The sequence below is a fragment of the Rhamphochromis sp. 'chilingali' genome, assembly GCF_963969265.1.
Source record: "Rhamphochromis sp. 'chilingali' genome assembly, chromosome: 8".
NCBI classification, from domain to species: Eukaryota; Metazoa; Chordata; class Actinopteri; order Cichliformes; family Cichlidae; genus Rhamphochromis; species Rhamphochromis sp. 'chilingali'.
The window spans coordinates 18,645,035-18,672,413 of record NC_137935.1 but is presented as its reverse complement, the minus strand read 5'-3'; the positions used below and the strand labels follow the sequence as shown (position 1 = coordinate 18,672,413).

Genomic DNA, 27,379 nt, shown 5'->3' with positions numbered 1-27,379 from the left:
ACATTTTGAAGTAAACCTGTTTTTCCTCCTCTGAGCTGTTTTTCCCTGGACATGGCACTCAGCCAGAAAGAATGAAAGATGCTCATTAACAGTTTTAATACAACGCGCATGATATGCACAAAGAACTCTATTCATCCTATCATGGCATCAGTATATATGAAATGGGACTCTGCATTGTTGATTAAGAACTGCGCGGACTTATACCTCAGTGATTACAGCTAAAAAGAACACAAACTCTATTTTTTCTTGCGACATATGTACTTTTTTCTTTTTCTTTTCTTTTTTTTTTCAAAAATCGGCCTCTGTCTCTCCCTCCTGGTTTTTTTTTTTCTTTTTTCCGCCTCAGCAGACGGCATATGCACGCCTTCAGCAAGACGACCCACTTTTAGGCTGAATAGACTATTCTGCTGCTCCCTCTGTGTCATCACTGTGTTTACCACGGAGGTCTGAAGCTCAAGCTCATATCCCAACTCCCTAGTTTACACCTTATTTACGATTCCAGCACACTAGGTGAACATGTAGAGATGGATTTTATGAAGCTGTTTGGCACTGTTATCGCCGTTTTGTTCCAGCCTGGCTCCACTTCTAAACTTAATGGTAAGAATTTCCTTCGAAGTGGGGAAAACTCCCTTAAAAAAAACGTATAGTAGTTTTATTTCCGAGTTGTACGAGTTTTGTTGTTTTTGTTTTGTTTTTCGCTGAGAAAGCTTCGATAATATCTGAATGACAAGACCATGAGTTGTATTTGTGTTGTTGTTGTTGTTGTTAATGTTTAAGTTAACGGGCTTAAACCAGAACCGCTGGAAAACTTGTCCTCGGTGTGTGTGTGTGTGTGTGTGTGTGTGTGTGTGTGTGTGTGTGTGTGTGTGTGTGTGTGTGTGTGTGTGTGTGTGTGTGTGTGCTATAATCATAAACAGACAGCAGTCAAACTCACAGCACAGCAGCATGCGATTAGGTGGGCGAACTCATTTAATATGAGGAAGAATTATAATTTAACACCTTTAACTGTACTATAGCGCATCAGTAGGACTAAAAGGATACAATAATGCTGCTAACTATAGGCCTAATCACAACAATAGCCATAACTACGCCAACATAATGTAAATCCGTATGCAGTATTGTAGTTTTTCCCCTCACAGTCTCCGCTGCGAGCCAGTCTGAAGGTATTTCTAGCCCATGGTTTGATCCCTTGTCTCTCCCAGGCTAGCGTAAGCGACGTGCAGCAAGTAGCTAACTAGGATCAATTGATTGTGAAAAGCTGAAGAGACTGGGACAGTTGCAACACTTTTTGCACTTCTCTCAGTCACTCTGGCGTTGTTTGGCTTACTTCTCGTCTGGGCAGACGTTGAGATCTTGGTCATGTTTCCCTTGAAAGAGATATTAATCTCAAGGGATTTCCTGGTTAAATAATGCCAGTGATCAAAGGAGACTAGCCAGACTGCTTTGATTTGATAGGAAAACAACAGTAACTCAAATACCAACTCCTTACAAGCAAGATATGCAGAAGAGCATAGCTGAACACACAGTATATCAAAGCCTTGAAGATGATGGGCAGCAGCAAAAGACCACACCAGGTGCCACTGCTGCCTAAGAAAAGCAATGGAAGCTGAAGTTTGCATGGGGTTTGCAAGATTATAAAAACATCGCCTGGTCTGATGAGTCTTGATTTGTGCTGTGACATTTGGTTTGCAGGGTCAGGATTTGGTGTAAACAGCAGGAAAGGATCCATTCTGCCTTGTATCAGTGGGTCAGGCTTGTGGTGCTGGTGTAAAGGTGTGGGGGACATTTTCTTGACTCACTCTGGGTCCCTTTGTACCAACTCAGTGTTGTTTAAATGCCACAGTCTACCTAACTGTTGGTGACCATGTCCATCCTTTAATGACTGTAGTGCCTAATGAAGGTTCTGATTAGTGCATATGATGTATCACTCAAAATCTTGATGTGACTTTTGAGAAAGTCAGAAGTTTCACATGACCCAGTCTCAAAGGATGTTTGCACCATGAAGAAACTTGATTAAATCTGACTAATTCATTCATTGCATAACTACTATTAATTAATGATAGTTATAAAATAGCAATGACTTTGCTGATCTTGATTTAACTTGCAGATTCTGCTGAAGACAAGTTCTGTATGTTTTTATTTTAGTTAGATTTATCAGCACACAATGTCATTTAATTCAGATTTTACCCTTTTTTAAAGTTTGGTTCTTAGTTTTACTTCAGTTTTACTAAAATTGTTTATTCATTAGTTTAATTTTAGCAAACTTCAACAACCTCGCACTGCAGCGAAACACAGCCACGTGTTTTCGATTGTTCTTGGGAATGTATAGGCAATCAGAACACAACAAATTCAATTGTGCATTTTAGTATAAGAAAATGGAAACAAGGGAGGTTTTTTAGCCTGTCATGGTCTCATATTTCTTCATTCTTTTCATCAGATGCAATAGGATAAAGTGCGCATAAACTAATTAAAAATCTAGAAAACCTAGAAAAACATTATTCTGATGACTGCTTTGATATGGTTGCCCTGCTCTCTCCCATGACAAAATATCATGTACCAGCCTGACACACTTAGTTTGATGGATGTGGAAGTCAGAAAAACAGTGATTAAAACTGAGTCTGGACATACAGAGGGTTGAGACAGCAAATTTTGAAATGTGAAAAAATGAGAGTAAAATTATTTTTACTGGAGTGAGACTGATGTAGAAAAAAAACCCTTTTTTAAGCCCTTGAAAGTAAAGGTATAAATATCAGTACCATCTGTACCATTGCAGTGGAAAGAATTTGGCAATGCAACCCAAACATTCTGGTTCCTATTTTTTGTCTGTGACACTGTAAGCAGCTTAAAATCTTCCTGCCACACAGATACCACAGGAAGGGTTCAGAAAACAAAAACCCTGCATTTATCATCTTGTTTTATCCTCAATGCTCCCGGTTGGCGTCCAGGGCAAAGAATATGCCGGAGCGGGACACAGCGTCCGTGTTACAAGGCGTCCTACATCCACGACAGCAGGCGAAGGCTGACCTTTGAGGATGCCAGACAGGCCTGCAGGTTGGACGGAGGCGAGCTGCTAAGCATCGAGACGGAAAGTGAGCAGCAACTGATAGAGAGGTACATACAAAAGCTGACCAATAGAGATGGCGACTTCTGGATCGGGCTCCGTCGCAACCCGCAACGTTACAGCGTCGGGACGTCAAGCCCAGGTTGCCCCTCGCAGTATTACTGGCTGGATGGAAGCAAGGCTAAGTTCAGGTTTTTCCTCTTTGTTTTAAAATATATTTTTCATCTGTGTAAATGTTTAAGCTGCATCTGTGAAAACAGTAAGAGTGGCCCCCGAGACAGTGTGCTGCAGATGGAAGTGGAAAAAGGCTGTATTCAATGATGACTCAGAAAAAATATTGGATTAGGTGATGTTTGTGTGGGAGTGAAGGAATGTCTAATGTCCTTTGCAAGAATTTGGGATTAAGATAGAAATAAATGACACACTGTTTGAGCTCAGGACAGCACGGTGGTGTGGTGGTTAGCATTGCTGCCACACAGTAAGTGGGTCCTGTGTTTGAATCCAGCATCCACCAGTGAAGCTTGCACGCTCTCGTTATATCTGAGTCCATTCTCTTGAGGTACCATAGGTTTCTCTCGCAGACCAAACACGTGCAGTTTAATGAGGTTTGTAATTGGTGATTGTAAATTGCCCATAGGGGTGAGTAAGAATAGTCATCTGTCTCTGTCAGCAGTCAAGCAAAAGAATGAAAGAAAATTAATATATAGTCTAAACTTGTGCATCTTATTTGTTGCAGGAACTGGCACTGGGACGAGCCATCGTGCGGTAAGGAAATGTGCGTAGTTTTGTATCACCAGCCCTCTGAAACACCTGAGGGTCGTTTCCTGTTCCAGTGGAATGATGAAAACTGCAGCTCCAAGAACAACTTTGTCTGCAAATACGCAGAAGGTGAGCTGGTATGCCTCACACATACCAGTGATCTAGCTGGCTTAAGAGTGCTGGAAAATGTTAAAATTTGGTACTCTTGGTTGTTTTTTTAGTTCCTAAATCTACAAAACTAGAATTTTATTGTCTAGGGATCGCTGCTACAATGTATCCACTGCTGCCAGCAGCTAAAACTAAACAGAAAGCGTTTTAATGGTATGTTTTCTTACAACCGACATTAAAATATAGCTGATTACATGAAAAGAGGGGAAAAAATGACTCATTTCTTTCCATAAAGCAACCTTTAGTAGTCTCACCCATGTATTGCTTTCTTCCTCTGAATAACACTAATTTATTTCCCTGTTCTGCAGAAAAAGTACCAGTATTTACTGAGGACAGAAACACAGCACATGCAGGTACTTGTCAGCTTAGAAATGCTAATATTAGAACGTGATACAACGTCTGCTGTGTACTGTGCATTCTGAAAACAACCATGTATTCCATGTAATGTGATCGCATGAAAATTTTTATATTATACATAATATTCTGTATGTTCGATTACATTTTGTTTATTGTCCTTTGAGACACCCAACACCTGCAGGAAGCATCCTAATCAGATGCCTGAACCACTTCGACTGGCTCCTTTCAATGTGGAGGAGCAGCAGCTCTACTCCAAATCCATTTTGAATAACCAAGCTCTTCACCATTACTTTAAGGGAGAGCTCAGCCACCCTTCTCATTGCTTATATCTGCAGCCTCATTCTTTTGGGTATTACTACAGTCTTCATAAACACATAAAAGGCTAAAGAAAATTTATACATGCTTGTGACCTCTTTTAAACACCTTTTCTGCGAGAAACATGGTAAATGGGCTACATACTACATGCGTCATTCACCCATGCAAACATATTCATAAAAGCACTTTTTTTTCTACTCATAAATCCTTTCTAGCTAAATTTCACACACATTACTCCGATAAATGCATTGGAGAGCAACCTGAGGTTCAGCATCTTGTCTAAGCATATTTGGTATGCAGACTGGAGCAGCCAAGGATCCAGCCACCAACCATATAAAGATAAAACACGAAGATTCTTTGGAGAACTCTATTTTTTTAACTGCTAAATTTTCTAGAAATTAAAATGCAACTGTCCTCTGCAGTAGAACTTATGCATCATATGCGTCAGCTGTAATAGTCTATCTATGGGTGAGTTTAGTGAAATCATACATTATGTGATATATGTATATATATATATCTATATCTATCTCATGGAGTAATCGAATCATTTAAAATATCTTTCACACGCACCTGTTGATTTTGTTTTCTGGTTTCTCTAGTTCCATCTTTGATTCCAAGCATACTGTCAACCACAGAAAGTAATGAAAGGATAAAAATAGCACTACCTGAATCCTCTGGTAAGAAAGGAAAGAAAATATTCTTGATACTCTGAGGTATGTTTTGGGAAGCTATGAAAAACCACTGTGTCACAAGCAAAGTTCTTTTGTTCACAGTATCTTTCTCTGGCAACACCCTCGACATTTCCTACATCCTTTATGCGACTATCCCTGCGCTACTGTTGCTGTTGTTTGCAGCTGTTGGTTTCTTTTGCTACAAACAGCATGCTAAGAGGTAAAACAGACAGCTATAACAATTTTTTTTAATGCATTTGATTATATGAGTATGTCCTGTTGATTTTAACTTTGGCCCTCTTTCATATTTAGGAGGAAGACAGAAACAGAAAGCTATCCCAGCAGATCAAAACAGTGGGTGCTAGCAACAGCTTCATCTTGCCCTGTGCAAGGACCTTATGCCTACAGTGACATTACCAAACTGCCTCACACTGCTCTGGACAGCAGGATAGCAGCAGAAATCATGACAAAGTACTCCGGTTCTCCGTCCCATGACTCCCTGTGCAACGATTATGAGAATGTGTCGTGTGTGGACAATGAGAGCGGCTTTGTCACCAATGACATTTACGAGCCCTGCAGAGCTCAAAGCCGGCGCTGCCGCAGTCAGACTGGATGGGTGGAAAATGAGATCTATGGATAACACCGGTGTCTGCAAATGTCCGTCAACCACAGACAGACTACAGTTACACTGTGCGGTGCAGGATTTCTAAACAGCTTGGCCATATCTGTACAGGTTTCACTCAATTTTCTAGTCCTGCATGTAGAATGTACTGTCTGCAAATCAGTGTATTCCATAAAACAGGGGTTCTTAATGTTTTGTCCATGACTTGGTATTCACGTACACATGACTTTATATTTCTGATGTTTTAATAAAAATGTGTTACAGTCAGACCAATGGCACTGTTAACTCCGTGAATCACTGTGATAGCATGCTGATAGATGTAGACACATTGTTTTCCATATTCACCATCGTAGTATGGATGCCCAAAATTGCAGACTAGTTCCACACACTATATAAAGCTGAAGCCGATCAAATCTGATTGAAAAAGAAAAGGATGAGAAGTTGAAGGATTGCCAAAGTGATTCTGATGAGGGCACAAATGTGTGTATACAATTTCATAATAATCCATCCAACAGCTGTTGAGACCCTTACTGTAATCCACTAATCTTATAGTGGCACTTACTACATGACAGGCTATGCACTGAAATGCAAAGGCTGGAAACTGCAAAAATATAAAACCAAATCATGCCATAAAGGTTCTAATATTTCATAAGGTTAATGAAAAGTGGGTGAAGATATTACAGAAAAGTTAAAGTGGAATATCAAAAGCATTAGTCTATTTATCGCCTGGGGAGAATGCACAAATTTCCAAGGCAAATTTTGATCCTGTATTAAAGTAATTTAGGCTAAAGGGGCAGGCCATCTGATAGACTGCTGATAATGCTGTCCTTAAAAATTGTGTTATATTTTAAGTTAACTGAATAAATGGTAAGACCAATTCATCAAGCAGCTAAAGATGCAGGTCATGTGTGCACAGGTCTCTAAGCTAAGCTAACAGAATGGGCTTTGAGGGGTTTTTTTTTTCAACTCAAAGAAAAACACATATTTGTGCCCACTTATTTCCTTTGTTCAGTTTAAACCTTCGGCTCTAATAAATTATGCAACATTACAGCAGCACTAAAGTTTTTAGAAGTTTTAGGAGGCATTAATGAAACCAAAGAAGCATTAATAGTTCAGGTCATCTTGGTGGTGCAGCAGCACTGCTGAATCTGACATAACAGATTATGCAATTAGCCTAATCCTGCAATATTGCACACCCACAGAGTTACTCATTTTGTAAACAATCGCACATTAAACTACTCAGCTTCTCTTTTTACAATAATGTCAAAGGATATGATGAGTCAGAAGACAGAGACGGTTTGCTTGTTGGCTTGCTGCTGTGATGGAGATTCCAACCCAGGGACTTTTTTGACCTTTTCTCTAAACTTGAACTTTGGTGTCATCCCTGTGTAAGGCTTCCTGTTTGGTCTCTGATGTCAGAGCCCAGCAGAGAACATGAGGAAACACCGATGGCTGAACTGCTGTGCCCAAAATAAACCTCAAAGTTGTGCGGTTTCCTGACTCCACCTGATTGTGCACGAGGTTCAACTTTCCCACTGATCTGACAGAAACTTGAGGCCAGTTTAAAATATATCACACGTTAATCAGTGCATGTGCATTTCCATGTTCATTTTTAAAGATCACTCTTTACGTTACATATACAAATGTCTGTGTTTTTTTCTAAATGTGCACTGAGTGGGTGTTGGATCGGTGTCTTGGAAAGATGTAGCAAGCCCAGTAAGGAGAGGCTGAGTGTGTTCTTGGAGAATGTTAGACAGGAAATGCCAAAAGCACATCTGGAACTCTTACATTCAGGAAGTCAATGCGTGACAGCGGAGGCCTTCGGAGCGCTGCTCTGCCTGCCTGCTTAGCAATCCACTGTTCTCCGTTTGACTGTCACTACACAACATGAAGAAAAGCAGTGCCAGTTGCAGAGCTGTGCTGTAATTCCGACATGAAGATTGCTTCTTTTTCTGATGTGTAGTTAAGATATTTTGGCTGCATTCTTTGTTTAATAATAATATAGATATACTGGTGGGATCTGCTTTAAAGCTGCTTGAAAGCATGGAGCGTAATCAGTCAAGCACTGAGGAAAAGGAAAATATGGAGCCTCGCTTCAGTTTTCTACTTTTGCCAACAGATGGTGCTGTCATGTAGCTGACAAAAGTTTCTTTGTGGCTGATAAAATGTCTGATTTTATATGGAGCTCTGCATATTCCATTATGTAATGTTATAGATTAGAAATAATGCACGTTGCATAGCTGGATTAATCAGCTATATATATATATATATATATATATATATATATATATATATATATATATATATATATATATATATATATATATATAGATAGATAGATAGATAGATAGATAGATAGATAGATAGATAGATGGTTTTATTGCTTCTTAAATTTTTTATTTTTTTTTAACTTTTTTTTGCAGACCCCACTCTGGAGGCTTTCAGGCCGGTTCAGACCGCTTTTAGCCCCTGTCTCCCCCTGCATTTTTCACTCGCAGCTGACAAAAGCTTATTAAACACCTGCAGGGCAAAAACTTCAAAGTTACCTATGCGTGCAATCAAGAAGGGCAGGCGAGCAAACAGATTTCAGAATAGCAATTTTACCGGTTGACGTAAGAGGTGGGTCTGGTTGTCCTGGCAACCAATTGGCACTGAAGTGTGGAGCGGCTCGGTGGCCCCGCCCCCTGTACAAATACCCCTATGGCTTTGACGTCAATACACGTCAACCGGAGAACATGATGCCTCTTTGCAAGTCAACTCGTGTGCTCTGTCGCTGATAGAGGCGCCTCAAGCTGAAATATTATAGCTCTATTGTACTGACGAACGTGGTGTGACAGCCCGCAGGCTCAGCAAATGGCCAGCTTCGTATCGCCACACTAGCGGACAGGGTCGCCACAGTGGCGTTCAGGCGGCCGAGGGCGACACAGAAATCAACTTTGTGTATTTTAATGGACACGCTTCGAGCGGCGGCGGCGGCAGCAGCGGCGGTGGCGGGCGGTTTGTTTTCCTTTCGTCTTTATCTCGAGCTGCTCAAGTAAGCCCCAGTCTGCCCCTCGTGTGTCCCTGCACGTCTGGCTGCCTCCTACTCTTCCACTCAACAGTCCCGTTTTAGAACAGCATGGTCATGGCTGACAGTGTCCAAAAACCGCTGATCCGGGGTCCGGTCCGAGTGGGCTTCTACGACATCGAGCGCACTTTAGGAAAGGGCAATTTCGCTGTGGTGAAGTTGGCCCGACACCGCATAACCAAGACGGAGGTGAGTGTGTGAGCAAACTAGTTAGCCCGAAAGCTAACTTGTGCTACTGTTTTAGCGGAGTTATATAACTTTTATGCACAAGTTGACACCCCTAGATAGCGAAATGCTCTCCAGCACCGTGCACTAAATAGCATCTTTGGATCACATAACTACCGGCCACTTGGACTGCTCCGGTTCGAGCAACAGCTGGTGTGCCTGAAAGCTTGCAGGTACATGAGCAGTGAATGACTGCACGTTCACCCCTCTCAGCTGACATCACTGCCAGTAAAAAAAATAAATTAAAAAAAAAGGTCTGACCACTAGCGCTGCTGGGAAACACAAACTGCAAACATGCACGTTTGATTATTATTCTTATTTATTTGATTTTCTGCACATGTATCCGTTGGGTTAATGACCCAGACGGTAGCCACAGTACCTACTCAAGAGTGGTTGGTGCCGTATCTGGGGCATGCAGCATGGGTCGGTGGTCCCCTTATGTAATTCAAGTAATGATGTGATTTTTTTTTAGTTGTTTCTTATCCCAGCACTGCTCAGAGCTTTGTGATGAGCAGGGTATGTCATGCCAAATATGCTGTAATTGGAAAGCAAAGTATTTTGCATGCAGACACTGCTTTTTAGGGGGGTGGGGGGGTCGAGGGTCTTAACTAAGCTTGGAGTGATATTACAAACATTGCACACTCTTAGGTAATGCAGAATGAGAGCAGAGGGAACAGGGCTCGGGGTTTGTGTGAGTGTACTTCTGGTTTTATGTCAGCTTTGTCAGAAGGGCCCTTTCTCAACCAGTACCACGGAGTGCCACGACTTTCTGCTGTAATGACAGAGACACAAGGAATTTGCTGTAAAGAGTGTTCAGTGAGAAAAAGATAAGGGGCAAAGAAAAAAAAATAAAAGCTGTATTGTGTGAGACAGTGATAAGACTGGAGAGTTGCTGCACACTTTGATCTCTGGAGCCTCCAACTGATTACACCATACAGAAAAAAAAAAAAACAGATTTACATCATCCAGGCGAGACCCTTGGTAGGTTTAATGAATAACAAGGCAACAAAATGGCTCTGTAGACTCTTATCTTGTTACTCTGGTTATTAAAGCACGCAAAGTGGCACAGCATTAGTCTAGCCAGGTAATCTGCACCGTGTAACATTAACAGCTCTGTGAATGCAGGTTTTAAGTTCAGGCAAACGTTACACCAGGTGATTTCAGTAAGCGACTACACCTCTCCCTCAGCTGGAGTGGTATTAAAGATGAATGAAAACATGGGTTGTTTTTTAGGCCGGGTTTGGTAGAGGTCACTCAGTGATGGTCAGTATGAAGGACAAATGCAGCTGCCTAGCTCTGGCAGTGGGCCTGGCACTGTTGGTTTTAAAAAAATTTATTTTTATTTTACAGCAGCCAAGGTCGGCCCGAGTGGCAGGCTATTAACTTATGTGATGCCATCTGCCTTGAGAATTTGCCCGGGCACAAGCGATATTAGCATAGTGTAAAGAAAACCAGTGTACTGACACATGAAACGGCAGATGTTGTGTTACGATGTGAATGTGTGGGCATATTCCCGGACAGGTTTATCTCTGTGTAAATAACATACTCTTTCTGTGCGTGGCCCCTGCATGTGATACTGACCCATTCATCCCAGTAAGTACATATTGCAGCTTGTGGCTTTACATACTGTTGAGCCATTCCCTTCTGGTCTTGTGTGTCAAGTTGTACATCTATCCATATCTGATTATAGCGTCATCATGTCTTTCTGCTTTCATTGTATGAGCTAAATTCACCTCTAACTCATTGTCCTCCAGTGACCTTGTGCCAGCACAGTTCATGAGAAGTCTTGTGTGCTGTGTGTGGGTTTAGTTTTGTTGACAATGTAATCAGGTAGCACAGATCTTTTCATGTTAGGTGCTCTGTTGTCCCTCTGTAGCAGACCAAAGATTTTGAATCTCATGCCCGAAGGGTCTGCACAGGTAGCTGGAGTGCCATTAAAAGATTTAGATTTAATCCTGAATTGAACGCCTGCCTGTACGTAGCTAGGGAGATGATAATGGAGAGTGTTAAACCTATCAAAATACCCATTGCTGCTCATCTGTAAGTCCAAACTGTTAATATGTTAAAGGCAGGTCAGTAAGTTATAGATCTGTCGTTAAAATTAAAAGCAAGAATGCATTACATTTCCTTGACTTACTTGAATAATACCACTTCACTGACACAGTGGGCTTGAACCCAAAAACAAAATATGCAGTGCGCCGTGATAGTCGATCACTGCAACTTTCCTGATGAAAAATTTAGTAATGTGAAAAGAATCTGCTGTTTATATGATCGTCACGCTGCAGACAAAATGCCTGTGATAAGTGCCCGGATGAAAATCCAGTGTCAGACAGTATTATTTTGGAATCAGATAAATCCTCAAACCACATGGCTCTGTAACCCGACTTGCCTTTCTAAGATAGTACCCTATAGTTTGTGCTGCCACATTCTTGTTTTGTCTAAGCAGCTCCAGAAGTCAAATTTATTCAGTTTTATATCATGGAAGAATTGGAAAAATGTTAAATATTCACGTTTCTGAAGCAGTAACTAGATGCTTTTTAGAGATAATTGCTTAAAAGGAACTTGAATAAATAGCCACTATTTTGGTAGCTGATTAGGGCTACTAAAAATCTTTAAAAAAATAAATAAATAAATAAATTCAAAAGCAAAAGTTATATTCCTGTATTTCTTGTTTTGATTTTTATTTGAATTTCCCAGAAAGTCAAAATTCAGACTTTTTCCCCCACTCAGAATTAAGAATTTCTTTTTTGCCCTCATAATTCTGTGTGTGGGTGGGTAAATTAAAAAAAATAAAATAAATCAAAGTCTAATAAATTCTTTGAAAATATAAATTCTGACTCAGAATTCTGAATAAAACATTTAAATCTAAAAACTTGTTGTTTCAGCTCAGTGCTTTAAAATCCTGCCCTCAGGTGAGTTTTCTAGCTCAGTCTAACGGTGGTGTGATTGCCGGGGTCCCCTTTTGTTTACTCGTTCAGCTTCGCTCACAGATGCTTGGAGCACTTCTGATGAAATGCTGTTTATGAGACAATCTAAAGATGAGATGTTAATGTTGCTCTGTTACTTCCCGGCCAATGTTAATCAAAGCCAAGCGTGTTGGAAGTTTTGCGTGTGTGATTTACACTTGTTCGTGTCATTGTGGCCGTGTGTATATCCAGTAAAGCAGATGGTTGCATCAGTGGGATCTCCGATGTAATATTTCATTATTTGAAGGCTGTTTACGGAGGTTTCGGTACAAGCTGTATTTATCTCACGAACAGTTTTCTTATTTCCACAAAAAAAAGGCACAAAGAAACCCCGAAGAGGAGCAGACTGTCCGCCTTTGTTGCTTGGAGAACATTAAATTCCTGTCTGCACTAGTGTTTGCGTAAATCTGGGGAGCTCCTTGTCATTGTCCATCAAACTCTGATGAGCTTTAACAATGACTCCGTTGTGTGTTATTAAGAAACTGATTGTTTACAGTTGTGTTGTTGATGCTTGATTCTGCAGGTGGCCATTAAGATCATCGACAAGACCCAGCTGGATGCCGTCAACCTGGAGAAGATCTACAGAGAAGTTCAGATCATGAAAATGCTGGACCACCCCCACATTATTAAGCTCTACCAGGTGAGTCTTTGGCTTCATTGTGTGTAGCGCAGCATCTTTTGAGTGCCAGATGGGGACTAAACGATTAATCTTTTTCGATGTGCTGATTTCATCTTTCTACTTTGATTTGGACTACAGCATGGCACGATTTTTTTTTTTTTCTAGTCTCTGGTGCATTTTATGTCTCTCCCAAAAGGAAATATTTGTTAATTGTTATTCCCCTGTGTTGCAATGCTGTGAAGATAAGTAGTCTAGTGTCATTTTTTTTTTTAAACTTAGCGTTTGTCTCCCACTTGACAAGCCTTGATCAAGAGTTTTTCCAGAGATTTATTTCTGTCTTGAGTGCTTAGATCTGACTTTTTCTTTAACCCATCCAATCCCAATCTCTTGCGATTTGTCACAGACACTGTAGAGGTGATGTTGGAAGAATGCCCAGAGTACTGCATATATTTAAACAGGAATTTAACAATTTACGAAAAAGTTTGTCGGAACTTATTAAAAGCGTCATCACACAGGCCCAAATTAACACGCGCTGCTAGAGTGTTTTCTAATGTAAACTTCTGTAATGGGTGCTCTGGCTTAGTCTTTATCATCAATCAGCCCTAACTGTGCAAACAGTCTCACAAAAAAGACAGAAAAAGAACATCATGGGTCAATATTTGTGGTTGGGGAAACAATGTTTTCGGGTGAGTAAGGATAACATGCTTCAGAGTGTGGAGTAATTTGTTGAAAATGTACATTGATGAGGACATTATGAGTCATTTTTCTTTCACCCAGAAAAGTTTTCCGGAGCCTGTTGATATTACTTTCGTCTTTTGAATGAATACGTGCACTTTTCCACGTCTCCAGTCAAAGTTTATCTTTGTGAAGGCAGGGGCGAGATTGTAATGTGTAACATGCAGTGACTGTGTGGACCCAAAGTAACAGCTGTTGAAGGGCCCAAGAATTTGCAAGGAGACATTTATGTGGAGGAGAACTTGCTGTTGTAGTAGTAGTAGTAGTAGTAGTAGTAGCAGTAGTAATAGTAGTGTGAAAACGCAGGAGCAGTCCAGGTCATTTTCTAATGCATAAGCACACAACTGTGGCCTAGCAGAACCTGCCATTGCAGTTAAAGATATGAGTGCATAGTTAATGACTGACTGGCTCTCTGCACTTATTTCATCTCTGTATGTGTTGCACACTGTATGAAGATACCAGCGGCAGAAATTTAACAAATTATTTTTGGATTCATCATATGTGACGTGTGTTTTAAAATGAGTTGTAACTGACTGCTCGACTCCAGCACGAGTCACCGCGTCAGTTTGTATTTGCTAAAACAAACTGAAACCACAAATGTTCCGTCAGACCTTAATTCACCATCTGGCAACAACTTTATTTTTCAGCATGCACTGTCAGTGCAGTAAAAGCATACCTGGATTTAAAAAACACAAAACACACACACACTTTGTAGCGCTATCATTCATAGATTGACCTCCCCATAGAATTGTGCGGCACATGAATGTCCTTCAAGAAGCCTGGAGAACTATTCCCAAAGACTACTTAAAGAAATTACAAGAAGGTTTGCTTAAGAGTTCAGGCTGTGTTGAAGAATAAAAAGGATTTTACTTCCAGCTTCAAGCTTGCCTTGTGTACTGTTTTTATTTACGTTTGCACATATTCTTAAATTTTGTGGGCACCATCAGCAAACAATGCCAGTTTGGTGTTTTCTTTTGTTTTTTAATTTGCAGTAAAATGTCTCTTTGCCTTGAGCTGAGATTGTTTTCAGATGAAGTACGTTTCAGTGGTTTCTTCACCAAGTTGATTTTTGGATGATATCATGAGCACAAACCATTAAATAGACAAGAATGCTGAAGAACATGAACTTTTTTCTTCCCCTTCTGCAGACAGAGGAGCCAGTATGTTATACTTCAGTGTTATACTGGTTTACATCTGAATGCACGAGACACAATCCAGAGTTTGATAATTGGACATTTAAGAGCTTTATTTCTCATTTCTCCTATGGAAAGTCAAAAAGTATGTTGTTGAACAAGTGTATTTCACTTTGTACACACTTTTTTTCCCTTCTTTTTGATTACATGCTGCTAATTGGGGTGAATGTGATTTGATTTTATTTTAAATGTGGTAATATTAATGTTTTTAATTCATTAGTACTATTAAACCAGAGCACATTATTAGCAGTATGAGCATATACTGAAAATATTTCAGGGAAATAAATCCTGCATCTAAATAATTTCCCATGTGCCACCTGGGCACTTTTACAGCATTCAGATAAATTCAGTCAACTCACAAAATAGTGTTTTCTAAAGTGAACGACCGTGATTGTTGGACTCTCTTGGCGTTTTAGACAGCCGAAGGTAAACTCATTTCACATAGTTACCATGATGGCCGCTGCTTTTCACAAAATAACCCTAACCACTGATAACTCAACAGTTTTGGTGATTCAGTTGTACAGTGGGGCAAAAAAGTATTTAGTCAGCCACCGATTGTGCAAGTTCCCCCACTTAAAATGATGACAGAGGTCAGTAATTTGCACCAGAGGTACACTTCAACTGTGAGAGACAGAATGTGAAAAAAAAATCCATGAATTCACATGGTAGGATTTGTAAAGAATTTATTCGTAAATTAGGGTGGAAAATAAGTATTTGGTCACCTCAAACATGGAAAATCTCTGGCTCTCACAGACCTGTAACGTCTTCTGTAAGAAGCTTTTCTGTCCCCCACTCGTTACCTGTATGAATGGCACCTGTTTGAACTCATCATCTGTATAAAAGACACCTGTCCACAGCCTCAAACAGTCAGACTCCAAACTCCGCCATGGCCAAGACCAAAGAGCTTTCGAAGGACACCAGGAAAAGTATTGTAGACCTGCACCAGACTGGGAAGAGTGAATCTACAATAGGCAAGCAGCTTGGTGTGAAAAAATCAACTGTGGGAGCAATCATCAGAAAATGGAAGACATACAAGACCACTGATAATCTCCCTCGATCTGGGGCTCCACGCAAGATCTCATCCCGTGGGGTCAAAATGATCATGAGAACGGTGAGCAAAGATCCCAGAACCACACGGGGGGACCTGGTGAATGACCTGCAGAGAGCTGGGACCAAAGTAACAAAGGTCACCATCAGTAACACACTACAACGGCAGGGAATCAAATCCCGCAGTGCCAGACGTGTACCGCTGCTGAAGCCAGTGCATGTCCAGGCCCGTCTGAAGTTTGCCAGAGAGCACATGGATGATACAGCAGAGGATTGGGAGAATGTCATGTGGTCAGATGAAACCAAAGTAGAACTTTTTGGTATAAACTCAACTCGTCGTGTTTGGAGGACGAAGAATACTGAGTTGCATCCCAAGAACACCATACCTACTGTGAAGCATGGGGGTGGAAACATCATGCTATGGGGCTGTTTTTCTGCCAAGGGGACAGGACTACTGATCCGTGTTAAGGACAGAATGAATGGGGCCATGTATCGTGAGATTTTGAGCCAAAACCTCCTTCCATCAGTGAGAACTTTGAAGATGAAACGAGGCTGGGTCTTCCAACATGACAATGATCCAAAACACACCGCCCGGGCAACAAAGGAGTGGCTCCGTAAGAAGCATTTGAAAGTCCTGGAGTGGCCTAGCCAGTCTCCAGACCTCAACCCCATAGAAAATCTGTGGCGGGAGTTGAAAGTCCGTGTTGCTCGGCGACAGCCCCAAAACATCACTGCTCTCGAGAAGATCTGCATGGAGGAATGGGCCAAAATACCAGCTACTGTGTGTGCAAACCTGGTAAAGACCTATAGTAAACGTTTGACCTCTGTTATTGCCAACAAAGGTTATGTTACAAAGTATTGAGTTGTATTTTTGTTATTGACCAAATACTTATTTTCCACCCTGATTTACGAATAAATTCTTTACAAATCCTACCATGAGGATTCATGGATTTTTTTCTTCACATTCTGTCTCTCACAGTTGAAGTGTACCTCTGGTGCAAATTACTGACCTCTGTCATCATTTTAGGTGGGGGAACTTGCACAATCGGTGGCTGACTAAATACTTTTTTGCCCCACTGTATTACATAAGCCTTTGGGTCCTGTTACATTTACTGTGTAGGAAAAGTAAATGAGCGTTCATTATCATTACACAACCATCTGGCACTGTTCCAGCTTTCTGTTGAGTTATTTTGGTGCGTATCATTATTTCCAGCAGCCTAACCATCCAATCAGCGCCGGTCAATTAGTGATTTCCTTTCCAATCTCATAAACTAGGATTGGCTCTGTGGCCCAGAGGAAAGCTGCTGCCAATGAAGGCGCACAAAGATACAGGACAGCGGATCCGGACTCTTGTTTTTCATGTGTCGTGTAGCCTTTTCTTGTATTGGCCCCTGATCTGACTTCCAAACTTTTTTTGTCCATCTTTTAATCCTCTGGCTGTTTTTAGGGCTTCAGCTCTCTGCTTTCGCTCTTATTCCAGTCGATGTTATTTATTGAAAGAGGTTTTGTTATTGAGAGTAATGCCAGTACAATGTGTGTGCTTCATTTGAATATGAGTCATACTAAAGAAAAATGCTTGAATCCATTAAGGATAGTATTGGATTGACCCTGACCCCATGTCAGTACACCGAACACTGCAATCAATGGTTGGTGTGAAAACCCATTCAGTTCATTACATTTAAAGCTATAAATCACTATTTCACAGTGCTTTTATTAAAACAATATACTGTAATGTGATTAATACTAGAGTGGTAGCAGCTGCAATTATTATGTTATTTATTTATTGGGGAGGGTTCCTATCTAACTGCAGTTAGAGGTAACTATAACTGACAGCTTATGCAAGCCAAACATATTTAGTTTTTTGGTTTTGTCAACTAAACTTTTTATTTTCATACTAAAATAATTTTTTAAACTTCAGTTTCCCCCAAAACTACAATAAGTTTTTACTGAAACTGCTGGAAATAAAGTGCTCTTCCACTGGAAGGATGTACAGATGATTAGTTTAAAATGACTTTCTGCACACCCACCTTTACCTGACACATTTTACCTTACCAAACAAAAGCATGTGCAACACAGTTATATGACCAAAAAAAACTTAATTTTCCAGTGTGTTGATTACTTCACCAGATAACAGGATATCAGACTTTTTTTCACTCAGTGCTATTATTTTCCTAATAACTGCTTTATTCCTTTGCTTATAACAAGCCTCCTGTCTTGTCACAGAGGTTTAGCTACTTACTGGCTTTGTTAGCTTCTTTAAGCTAGCAATCTTCTGAAGGTGACTGAAGTGTCTAATTAGATTGATTGTTAGGTTTTCCACATGTTGGTGAACTTGTCTTCACAAGCACGCATGAAAAGGTCCAGCTCATCATCAAGCATAAGTGAAGCTGACCAGCCGATCACAGAGTCCCGAGTCTAGGATGTTGAAAATCAGCAGATTCATGTCATTGTCAGGTCAATAAGTCCCTTAGTTAACAGAGGAAATTAGAGGTGCTCTTTATCACAGTCTGATACTTAAAGTAGACGGTATCTAAAATAATGTTTAATAGATCTTCAAGCGTGAAGTTATCTCAAAGGACAGCCAAAGCAGCCCACAAGCACTAACACACAGTGCATTTCCATTTATTGGTTTTTAAAATTCAAACTATGACATTTTTCAGAATTTACTGCATGTCATCAAACTTTTCAAGCAGGACTGGCTATATCAAACCCCTGTAATTTTGTTTGTCATGAATTATTCATTGTCTTGTTTACTTACTTTGATCAGAAAGTCCTGATGATGAAAATTGCCTTGCTTTTTATTATTTCCACCACTTAGACTGTGATTGTTGTGCTTGTGATAGTTTTGTTTGTTTGTTTGTTTGTTTTTGTCACAGGTGTCAAAAATCATTCCCTGCAGTTGCACAAGAGCATCACTCTTGTTCACTAATGTGCATTACCTCTAAAATTAAAGTAGAAGAATAAACTGTAGATTTTTATCACATGGCAATGTTGGCACTTCTTGCAGATGTTGCCCAAAACATCTGCTGCATCTGTCTGCCCATAGCTCTGCTGCCTTCCCGGATGTATGAACTTTAGAAAATGACCAACAATATAGGAAGGTAGCAATCCCATGTTTGTGTTATTCATGCACAGGAGAAGCTGTGAGATCAGCCACGGAATAAAAACTGCTCTCTCCCACAGTGGGCATTTTATCTTGTCAAACACGGGTGATTTAATATCATTAATAATGACTACATCTACTCAGGTGGGGCCAGTGCCAGGGCCCCACTACTCTCCATGCTGGTTTACTGGCACGCCGACATGAAACAGAGCCATCGTTAATACTATTAGTTACACCTGTGCTTTTCCTGCTGCGCCAGGTCAAAATGTCTGTTGTGAAAAGGTTTATTTTCCATTAGATGCTGTATTGGCTCTCAACAGAGTACCAATACCCAGATTTAATTCATCAATCGGTTGTAAACAGAGGACAGAGAATGTGTTTGTTACAAAATGAAGACCAACCAAAAAAAGAGGAAGAAAAAGGCTTTAATTTCCTAAATCCATGAATCGGTCAGTGTAACAGATGGAAAATTGATCATAAACAATGAGCGTGGGATTTCTAGTGTGAATGTCTGGCTCGCTGTGTCTGATTCATCCTCTTCTCTGCATCTGACTCTCCCCTCCGCATTTCATTCTATTCATCTCCTGAGTGTTTCTGCTTCTAAATCGGTTCTCCTCCTCCTACACAACACGGCACCGGGTGAGGATGGAAAGGCTTTAAGTACCATTCAGATATACTCAACAACACCAACCGTCCACCTCCATTCTTTTACATGGTTGCCATATTTAGACCCGTGCCATTCATGCATTTAGTTTTTCTCACGATTTTACGAACGCCAGACACTGCAGTTTAAACACACATTGAGCCCTGTAGTCAATTGTGTGATATTTCTGGCTATTTTTATCTTTTGGTTTTTGTTTTTTTTTAACTACTACTACTTTTTCTTCTTCTTCTTTCTTTTTATTTTTTTTTTTTAAATTTATTTTTACTTAATCTAATTCTTTTTGTGTGTCTCTTTTCCCCCACCCCCTCGGCCCTGTTCCTTCATCCTCTCCCTCTCTCAGGTGATGGAGACGAAGAACATGCTTTATTTAGTCACGGAGTATGCCAAGAGTGGGGAGATCTTTGGTGAGTGATCTTTTCAAGTATACGATCAGTCTGCCCATTGCTATTTGCGTTCTTCCCATATCAACTGAAAAAAAATGTACTCTATTGCGTCAGTAAGGTTTTTGACAAACAAGGAAGTATCAAAGTCTTGTTGAGCTTGAGTTGCTATTACGGTTATCCCAGCCTCAATCTCAAAGGTCATATGATTGATGCAAATCTGACACGAGTATCCTGTGACCCTTGTCATGTGCTGCTGGTAATTGTTGCAGTAAATGTGCTGACATTTCTTTCCTGCTGTATAAAATGACGTCACCCCAGGCCTGTAAAAGCTGCCAGAGGGCAGCCTCAAAGGGGAATAAGTTCGATTTATTACTATCTGTACTGCAGAATCGCCCACACTGGACTGGTTTACTGCACAAATGTTGAGATAATGCATGTCAAGGAGATAAGATTCCTTTCTTTGTCCTGGCAAGCAACATGTCATTCCTCCTCTTTCATTAAGATGGTACTTAGATTAATTTTCAATGCTCCCTTTGTTCATCTCCCGTGGGATGTTTAAGAGCATTTGTCATATACTTGTACAGGTACAAGAATGGTTTCAATTTATTTTCTTTTTTCCTTTATTTTGTTTTTTTGCACCATACAAATAGTAATATACCAGAAACCAAGGAGGTTTTATAGGCGAATCTTCCTTTCAGAATCTGTAAATCAGAGTGAGTCCTTGCAGCTAGTTTTGTGCAACCAAGTTTCCAAAATCCAAAGAGAATTATTTTACTATCACTGAGAGAAAAAAAAAAAGTTGCAACGGTTCACATTGAAATCCTTTTTGTTTTCTGTTGATCAGCAGATTTATTTGCCTAACTGCTGCAACTGCATTAAAGTTTCCTCTTACAAAACAGATCGGTGCACAATTTTGGAAGCTAAAGCTGTAACCAGACTTAATACGCTGTTCTTGATCTTTCAGACGAGCAACAGTCATAAATTTAGCTTTCACTTAAAATGTGGCTGTGCCTGACTGGATGATTGTGGTTTGCAGCTTTGTTTAAAACTGCATAGTGAGTAAAATAAAGTTAATTTTAGACCAAATAACAGAAGAACTCATCAAAGTTATTTCAGAATGACTCATCATTGTGCTTCTTCCACCTAGCTTGAAATTCTTTGGAATTGCTAATCCTGAAATAGCTGTTGGCCAAAAGACCAAAAACCAAACGTACAGAGATTTCTTCATTTACTCGTCAGATGAATGGTGAACAATTCGGATTTCTAAGTCTGAAAGAAAACCAGAAGGCTCAAATGTGAAGGCTAGATAGATTAGGAATGTGCCAATCAAAAAGTTTGTTTCCTGCTGTCATGGTCTCTGATATCTGCCCACACTGACCTGATCGTGGTCTTATATTAATAGGCTGAGGAAGAATCTTTCTTTCATGACAAGCTGTTTTGTCATTTCTTCAAGTAGTCTTCATAAATAGTTTTCCAGGCTTCTTGAAAGATATTCAAAGCTCTTCTTCGATGTTGGCTGCCTTTTGTTCCATTGTCTGTCAAGATGATCCCCCACTGCTCCAATAATGTTGAGGTCTGGGCTCTGGGGAGGCCAATCCATGACTGTTGGTGTTCCATTATGTGTTTTTCTGTCCAGGTATGCTTTTACTGCATTGACGCTGGGTTGGGGATCATTTTCATGTTGAAAAATGAAGCTGTTGCCCACTTTCCACATGGGATTGCATGGTGGATCAAAACCTATTGGTACCTTTCTCCATTCATAAGTCAATCTGTTTTAACAAGATTTGACTGGCTGAAATGGAGCCCTAAACCATGACAGAGCCTCCACCTTGTTTTACAGATTGCTGTAGACACTGTTGTACCTTTCTCATCACCTCCTGTGTCAGTTTTAACCAAAGTTTTCTTTTTTTTTTTTTTTTTTTTTTTTTTTTTTTTTTTCCTTCTAAATGACATCAGAAACAGCAGTATGCGACATTACGTGATGGCAGAGCTTCAGTTCATCCTTTGTCATTTTTTTTTTTTTTTTTTTTTTTTTTAATAAATAGGACAGGGGGGATGAATGAGAGAAAGAGGGGGAGAGAAAGAAAGAAAACCAAAGGGGAGAAGAGACGGTGAGAAGGGGGGGGAAGAGAGAGAAAAAAAAAAAACTCCTGGGTCACCTGTATGGAGAAAAAAAAAAAAACAAACAAACAAACAAAAACAAACAGAGGAGACAGCAAACAACAAAGAGCAACATAATAATAGAGAAAACAAAGCACCATCACAATAAACTAGCTAGTCATAGATATCAGTATTTACTAAGTAATAAACGATATTGTGCAGCACGCAAGATAGACAGCGCACAGTGTGCTTTGAGGCAGCAGCCAAGAAAGCTTTAGTCCGCGTCTGTGAATACCCATGTGTGCATACCTGTGTGGATCAGCATGCTTGCATTCCAAAGGTTTCTCCATGTAATGATCTGCTAGGGAGTGTGGGGGGGCCACAGCCCCGTCCTCCAGGGTGTGAAGCGGGTATGGAGGAGATCAAAACTCCAGACATCCAGAGGCCCCCAGAACACAAGAGACCATGGAAGACCAACAGAGGGGCAGCCGCGCCACTGTCCCAGTAAGAGCTGAGGAGAGTCCCAGATGAGGGCTCGCCCAGCAGCCGCGGAGCAGAAGTCAGGGGGAGTTGCAGTGACGCGCCCGTGAGCTCCGCCGGCCCCCAGCTGCGCCTGAGTGACCGAGCCCTAGGCCGAGAGGCCGGGGGCACCCCACCTCCAAAGGGGCCCGAGCGAGCCCCAGGCCCCAGGCCCCGACAAGCGGCCGCCAAGGAGTGAGCCGGTGTGCACCCGGACGCCCACCCCCAGACACAAAGAACCACCAACACACCGACACCTGAGGGAGTCCGCCACCGGCAGGGGAAGTGGTGGTGGGTGGAGATAGGCCTCCAAACCTTGGAGGGCCTGAGGTGTCCCCAGAGAGGTGGCGTCTGATACCCAACCTGACATATAGACACAGACATACAGGCACACACAGACACAAACATCCATTCCCACCCTCATGCTCTCATATGCACTCACTCCACACTCAACCAACGTGGAGACAGACATAAAGAGACGCTGTACACACAATCACACTCCCCAAGCGTACTCTACAAACCGGGTCTAGGTACCCTTGCCCCTGGAGGGGGGAATTGCACCCAGACCCAGGTGGTGTTACCCTTTTCCCTGCGGTGGGGAGAGGCAGACCACCCCGACTCCGCAGCAGCAGGGAGGCCCCACACCCCAGACCGCAGTCGGACGGCCAACTCCTCCTACTAGCCCTCCCGCTCCAGCAGGCCGCAGAGAATGGGGGTGGGAGAAGACTCCAAACCTCCCTCCACCCGCTCATTGTAGTGTTGATGCATATGTGTTCTAAGGTGCAATTAAAACCCAGGAGGGCATGGAGCTACCTGCCAAGGAGCAGCAGGTAAGCGCATAGTCCCTCCTGCTAACCCTCAATGACTAAGTGTATTTAAAATTGAGAGGTGGGCAACGACGTCAGGGGTGAGGTATACACCCTGATGGTGATTTGGACTCCGTGATTGTGCCCACCCCCAAGATCCTATATGTATGTGTAATGAGAGTGTGAATAATGTGAATGTCTAAGTTGTGGGATAAAATTGAGGCAGAGGCAGCCAGAAGGGGACGGGGGGGGGGGGGGGGGGTAGCCTCCTCTGCACCCTGGTGACATACCCCCACTCCAAGGCCCTGCATGTGTGGGTGGTTGTGGAGGAGCGGGAAGAGGGAGGCAGCTGGAGATGGGGAGGGAAGGAAGGGAGGGGCAGGTAACCCCTCCCTGGGGCCAGCTCCCCCGCTGACCCCAGTAGGCACTCCCACCCTCCGCGACCCGCCAGGGAAGGGGGGCCCAGGCCCATCAGACCGGGGCCCAGTGCAGTAGCGCCCCCCGGCTCCACAGAGCCCTGGACAGTCCACCCAACCCCACCATAGAGAAAACTGCACCCACCCCACCAACCACACATCTTCCAGACTACATAAGACGGTAAACGCCCAGGCTGAGATCTTCCTCCACCTCTCCTGTATCTCCCCCTCCTGCAGAGAGTTCCTGAGAGAAGAAAGCTCCTGCAAGATGTGACCATCCCCCCCACCAGTTGAAGAGCCCCCCAGGCGGCTCGATGCACCGGCGGCACCCTGCTCCAGGGCCGGGCCCCCATGCACCCACCCGCCCACAACCCCGGCAATACACCAACCAGGACCCGAGCCCCCGAGGCCCGGCCCGGGCCCCAGCCCAGAGACGGAGCGCCCCCAGAACCTCACGCCCATCCCGGACCCACCCAGGGGCAGCCAGGTTGCCAGGTCAGTAACCCACGTCCGTCAGCACAGACCCTCCCCTAGCCCCGCTGCACGCAGCCGCGAGGAAACAGTCACCTGAGAGCCAACAGAGCCCTCAACCGGACGTGACCGCTACCCCGGGTTGAGCCCCCCAAGGAAGATGCCTCCGGGGAACCCCCCGACGCCCTAAGCCTGTCCCTACCCCCTCACCAATCACAACAGTGAAGGCGGGACCAAACTATGACCCCCCCACCCCCACTAGGTGATGGAGCTGATAAAAGGGGCCCAGAGCAATTGATCTAATGTGGTGGCAGAGGCTGTGTCAAGACTAATGTAATCTAATAGATAATTTCTATATTGGTTAGAATTAAGATTATTTTTATTTTTCCAGTTCATGAGGACTGTTTTCTTGGCTATGCATTAACCAAAGTTTTCACATTTGGATTCATCACTCAATAACACCTGTTGCCACTATTTAAAAAAAAAAAAAAAAAAAAAAGATCAGTCCTATTCTGGAGTAATTTGACACTCTTCCAGTGAAACCACTTCTCATGAGATTTTTGTAAACAGTAGATGGATCTGGCACTTGATCCATCTACATCTCTCATGTCCTGTGTCAGGTCTTTGTTGGATATGTTTTTTTTCTCAAGGACATGACATGGCAAATGCCGGTCATCTGCTATAGATGGTTCATTAAGTTATCAGTTTATTTTAGGTTTGCCACTTCTTTAGTCCTCTACTTGTCCAGTTTCCACAAATGTTTTTAAGGTCACACTGCACACCATGCTGAGATATGCTAAGTGTTCAGCTAACAGCTCTTTGGAAATCATCTTGTTGGTACAAAATTACTATATTATGTCTGACAAAATATGTTATCGTTGACATTTTTCATACATTTAACTAATGAAATTGGAATAAATCCAGTTTTTAGTTTTTTTTGCAACAGGCTGTGCCTAAATATGCAAAATATAAGGAAATGTATTTTGCAAATAAAGAAAGCTAAATGTTTTGCTGTTAGCTTCCTTCATGCTGTCTTAGCTCTCCAACCAGCAACCAGTGCACTGCTGCTTATATGCGGCGCACTGAAAACAAACAACTACAGAGACCAACTAGTATGTAGGTTTATATTTGGCATTTAATGTCTGAATCTAGAAGATACAAAAAATGTTTTTTTAACGTGAGTTTATTAAATTATTCTGTTTTTGTCAGAATCACAAACAAAATACACTGGTGCTGGAAAGGACAGACAAGTCAGAACATATCGAAAATAGTACAGGAAGATAAGAAGTTATCTCAGTCGGCCATAGCACCACACGCGCTATATCGCTGCACAACACACACACTCAGTTTGTACACTTTGTACAGACTACAATCTTCAATCCAGGTTGCTGGACACAAGCCCATAGGCATTTCAGTTTGTTGCATTAATTTATGGATTTTTAATATTTAGGTAAATATAACGAAAATAGTCTTTTTAAAGGATTCTGGAAAAATTCTAATTCAGAAAAAATAATGTAATACAAGTAATTATGAAGAAGTAGAATTATGAACACAAGTGTAGGCCTGTCTAATGTGGACAACCTGTAAGTGGCTCATGATCCAGATAGATTAATGGCCTCACCTGTTAGACAGTCTGAGAATGGTTGCACTTAGCCTGCTTCCAGACACGGGAATTGATAGGATTAGTCAAGTAGCAGTCAGTAGCCTATGATAAGCTTAATAGTCATGTCTTATGTGTGAGTGTATGTTGTTGTTTTATTTATTGTTTTAGTGTCTTTGTAATTCAAAGAGCAGACCAGTGTTCCACTTGTGATGTTGACTCAGCAGCAACAACTACTGCCTCTGTGACCTAGAGAGAGCGGGGAAGCAGACCCAGAAAAACATGAATGAAACAAGTGTGGTTTAAAAACAAGAAGGAAGTACAGAAATGTACAGCAATAAGGATGGAGAGGCTCACATGGTGTTGCAACTAAAACTTGTATTTTGAGCAAACGGCAGTTTCTGCTAAGAGAGTTAAAGGGCGTAGCAACAGGAATTATCCGATTTCAAAAGGCTTTTTAAGCCAAAAGACTTTATTTTTTTTCTTTTAAGTAATGGGCATAGAAGCTTGCAGCAAATTTAAATTACATGGCTAAATATAAAAATTTTACATAAAATCATACAATGCTCATATGGACATATGCTATGTGTTCCCCTCTAGACACATAGAATTTTCCATACGGTAGTCTAACTCGTCCCATACTGGAGCGACTGCTGTTGTTTCAAATAAGAACTTAATCTTATGTACAACTCATTTGAGCCAAAAGCTTTGACTGATAAACTGAACTCAGTTTATTTCAATATTAATTTTATCAGTTTATAAACTGCTGCTGGTAGGAGTACATGTTACAATTAGGTCTATAATGTGGCCTAATTGCCCACCCCTGTTTTAAGCACCCTTCTGTGTGCAGCTACTCAAAATAATAGCAGTACAAATAATAATTGCTTGCATTTCAATAATTTAGTTTCTTTTAAATATGAATCAGGAGCCAGGAAACTGTTGGGCTTGCTTAGCAGAAAGACTAAGAAATGACTAATGTGGTATAAAATCTTGCGGTTATAAATAAATTGTTTTAAAAGCGTTGGTATGGGTGGGTGCTTTTGGACACAGTCGACCTAGCCGGTTTTCTCTAGTTTCCTTCTATTAGTATTATTATTTTTATCGTCTAATTGTGTCCTGGCTGTAGAGAGTGGTGTCAGCTTAATCATCCAGCTATGAGCAAGAGTTTGCGCAATTCCCAAAATGTCAACCTATCCCTTTAAATAACCGATCATGATGATGGGTCAGCCTCATTTTCTGTAATCCATAGATGTTCTCATGGATCATCTCTGGGTATTATAAAACCATTGTGTCCTGATTCCTCAGACCCCTCTGCCCTGATTGCACAATGTAATGTAGTTATGTAAGACATTTATATGTCATCATCAGCCGCAGCAATAGCAGCTTTGACTCAGCCAGGCAGACAACAACTGGTATCTGCAGCACTAGACTAGTATTACAGTATTCAATCTCGTGAAATTGAACAATCATTTCAGATTTCCAAATACACTTTGTGGAGGTGGATCAAGTCAT

General features: G+C 41.6%; 2 protein-coding genes across 3 annotated transcripts in view; both read left to right on the top strand.

Moving 5' to 3' along the window:
• Positions 1-395: 395 nt before the first annotated feature.
• Positions 396-6,211, top strand: laynb (layilin b). The gene is made up of 7 exons (XM_080889024.1): positions 396-597; positions 2,946-3,252; positions 3,798-3,949; positions 4,297-4,341; positions 5,260-5,337; positions 5,434-5,551; positions 5,644-6,211. The coding sequence occupies exons 1-7, from the start codon at positions 525-527 to the stop codon at positions 5,969-5,971; spliced, it is 1,101 nt and encodes a 366-aa protein (XP_080745150.1). The 5' UTR covers positions 396-524; the 3' UTR covers positions 5,972-6,211.
• Positions 6,212-8,663: 2,452 nt separating this feature from the next.
• Positions 8,664-27,379, top strand: part of sik2b (salt-inducible kinase 2b) — a 56,902-nt gene continuing 38,186 nt past the window's right edge. For both annotated transcript variants that reach the window (XM_080888828.1, XM_080888827.1), the window contains exons 1-3: positions 8,664-9,209; positions 12,735-12,851; positions 19,913-19,976. In XM_080888828.1, coding sequence (XP_080744954.1) covers positions 9,072-9,209; positions 12,735-12,851; positions 19,913-19,976 — 319 coding nt within the window. In that variant the 5' untranslated portion in view covers positions 8,664-9,071. The remainder of the gene's footprint in view (positions 9,210-12,734; positions 12,852-19,912; positions 19,977-27,379) is intronic.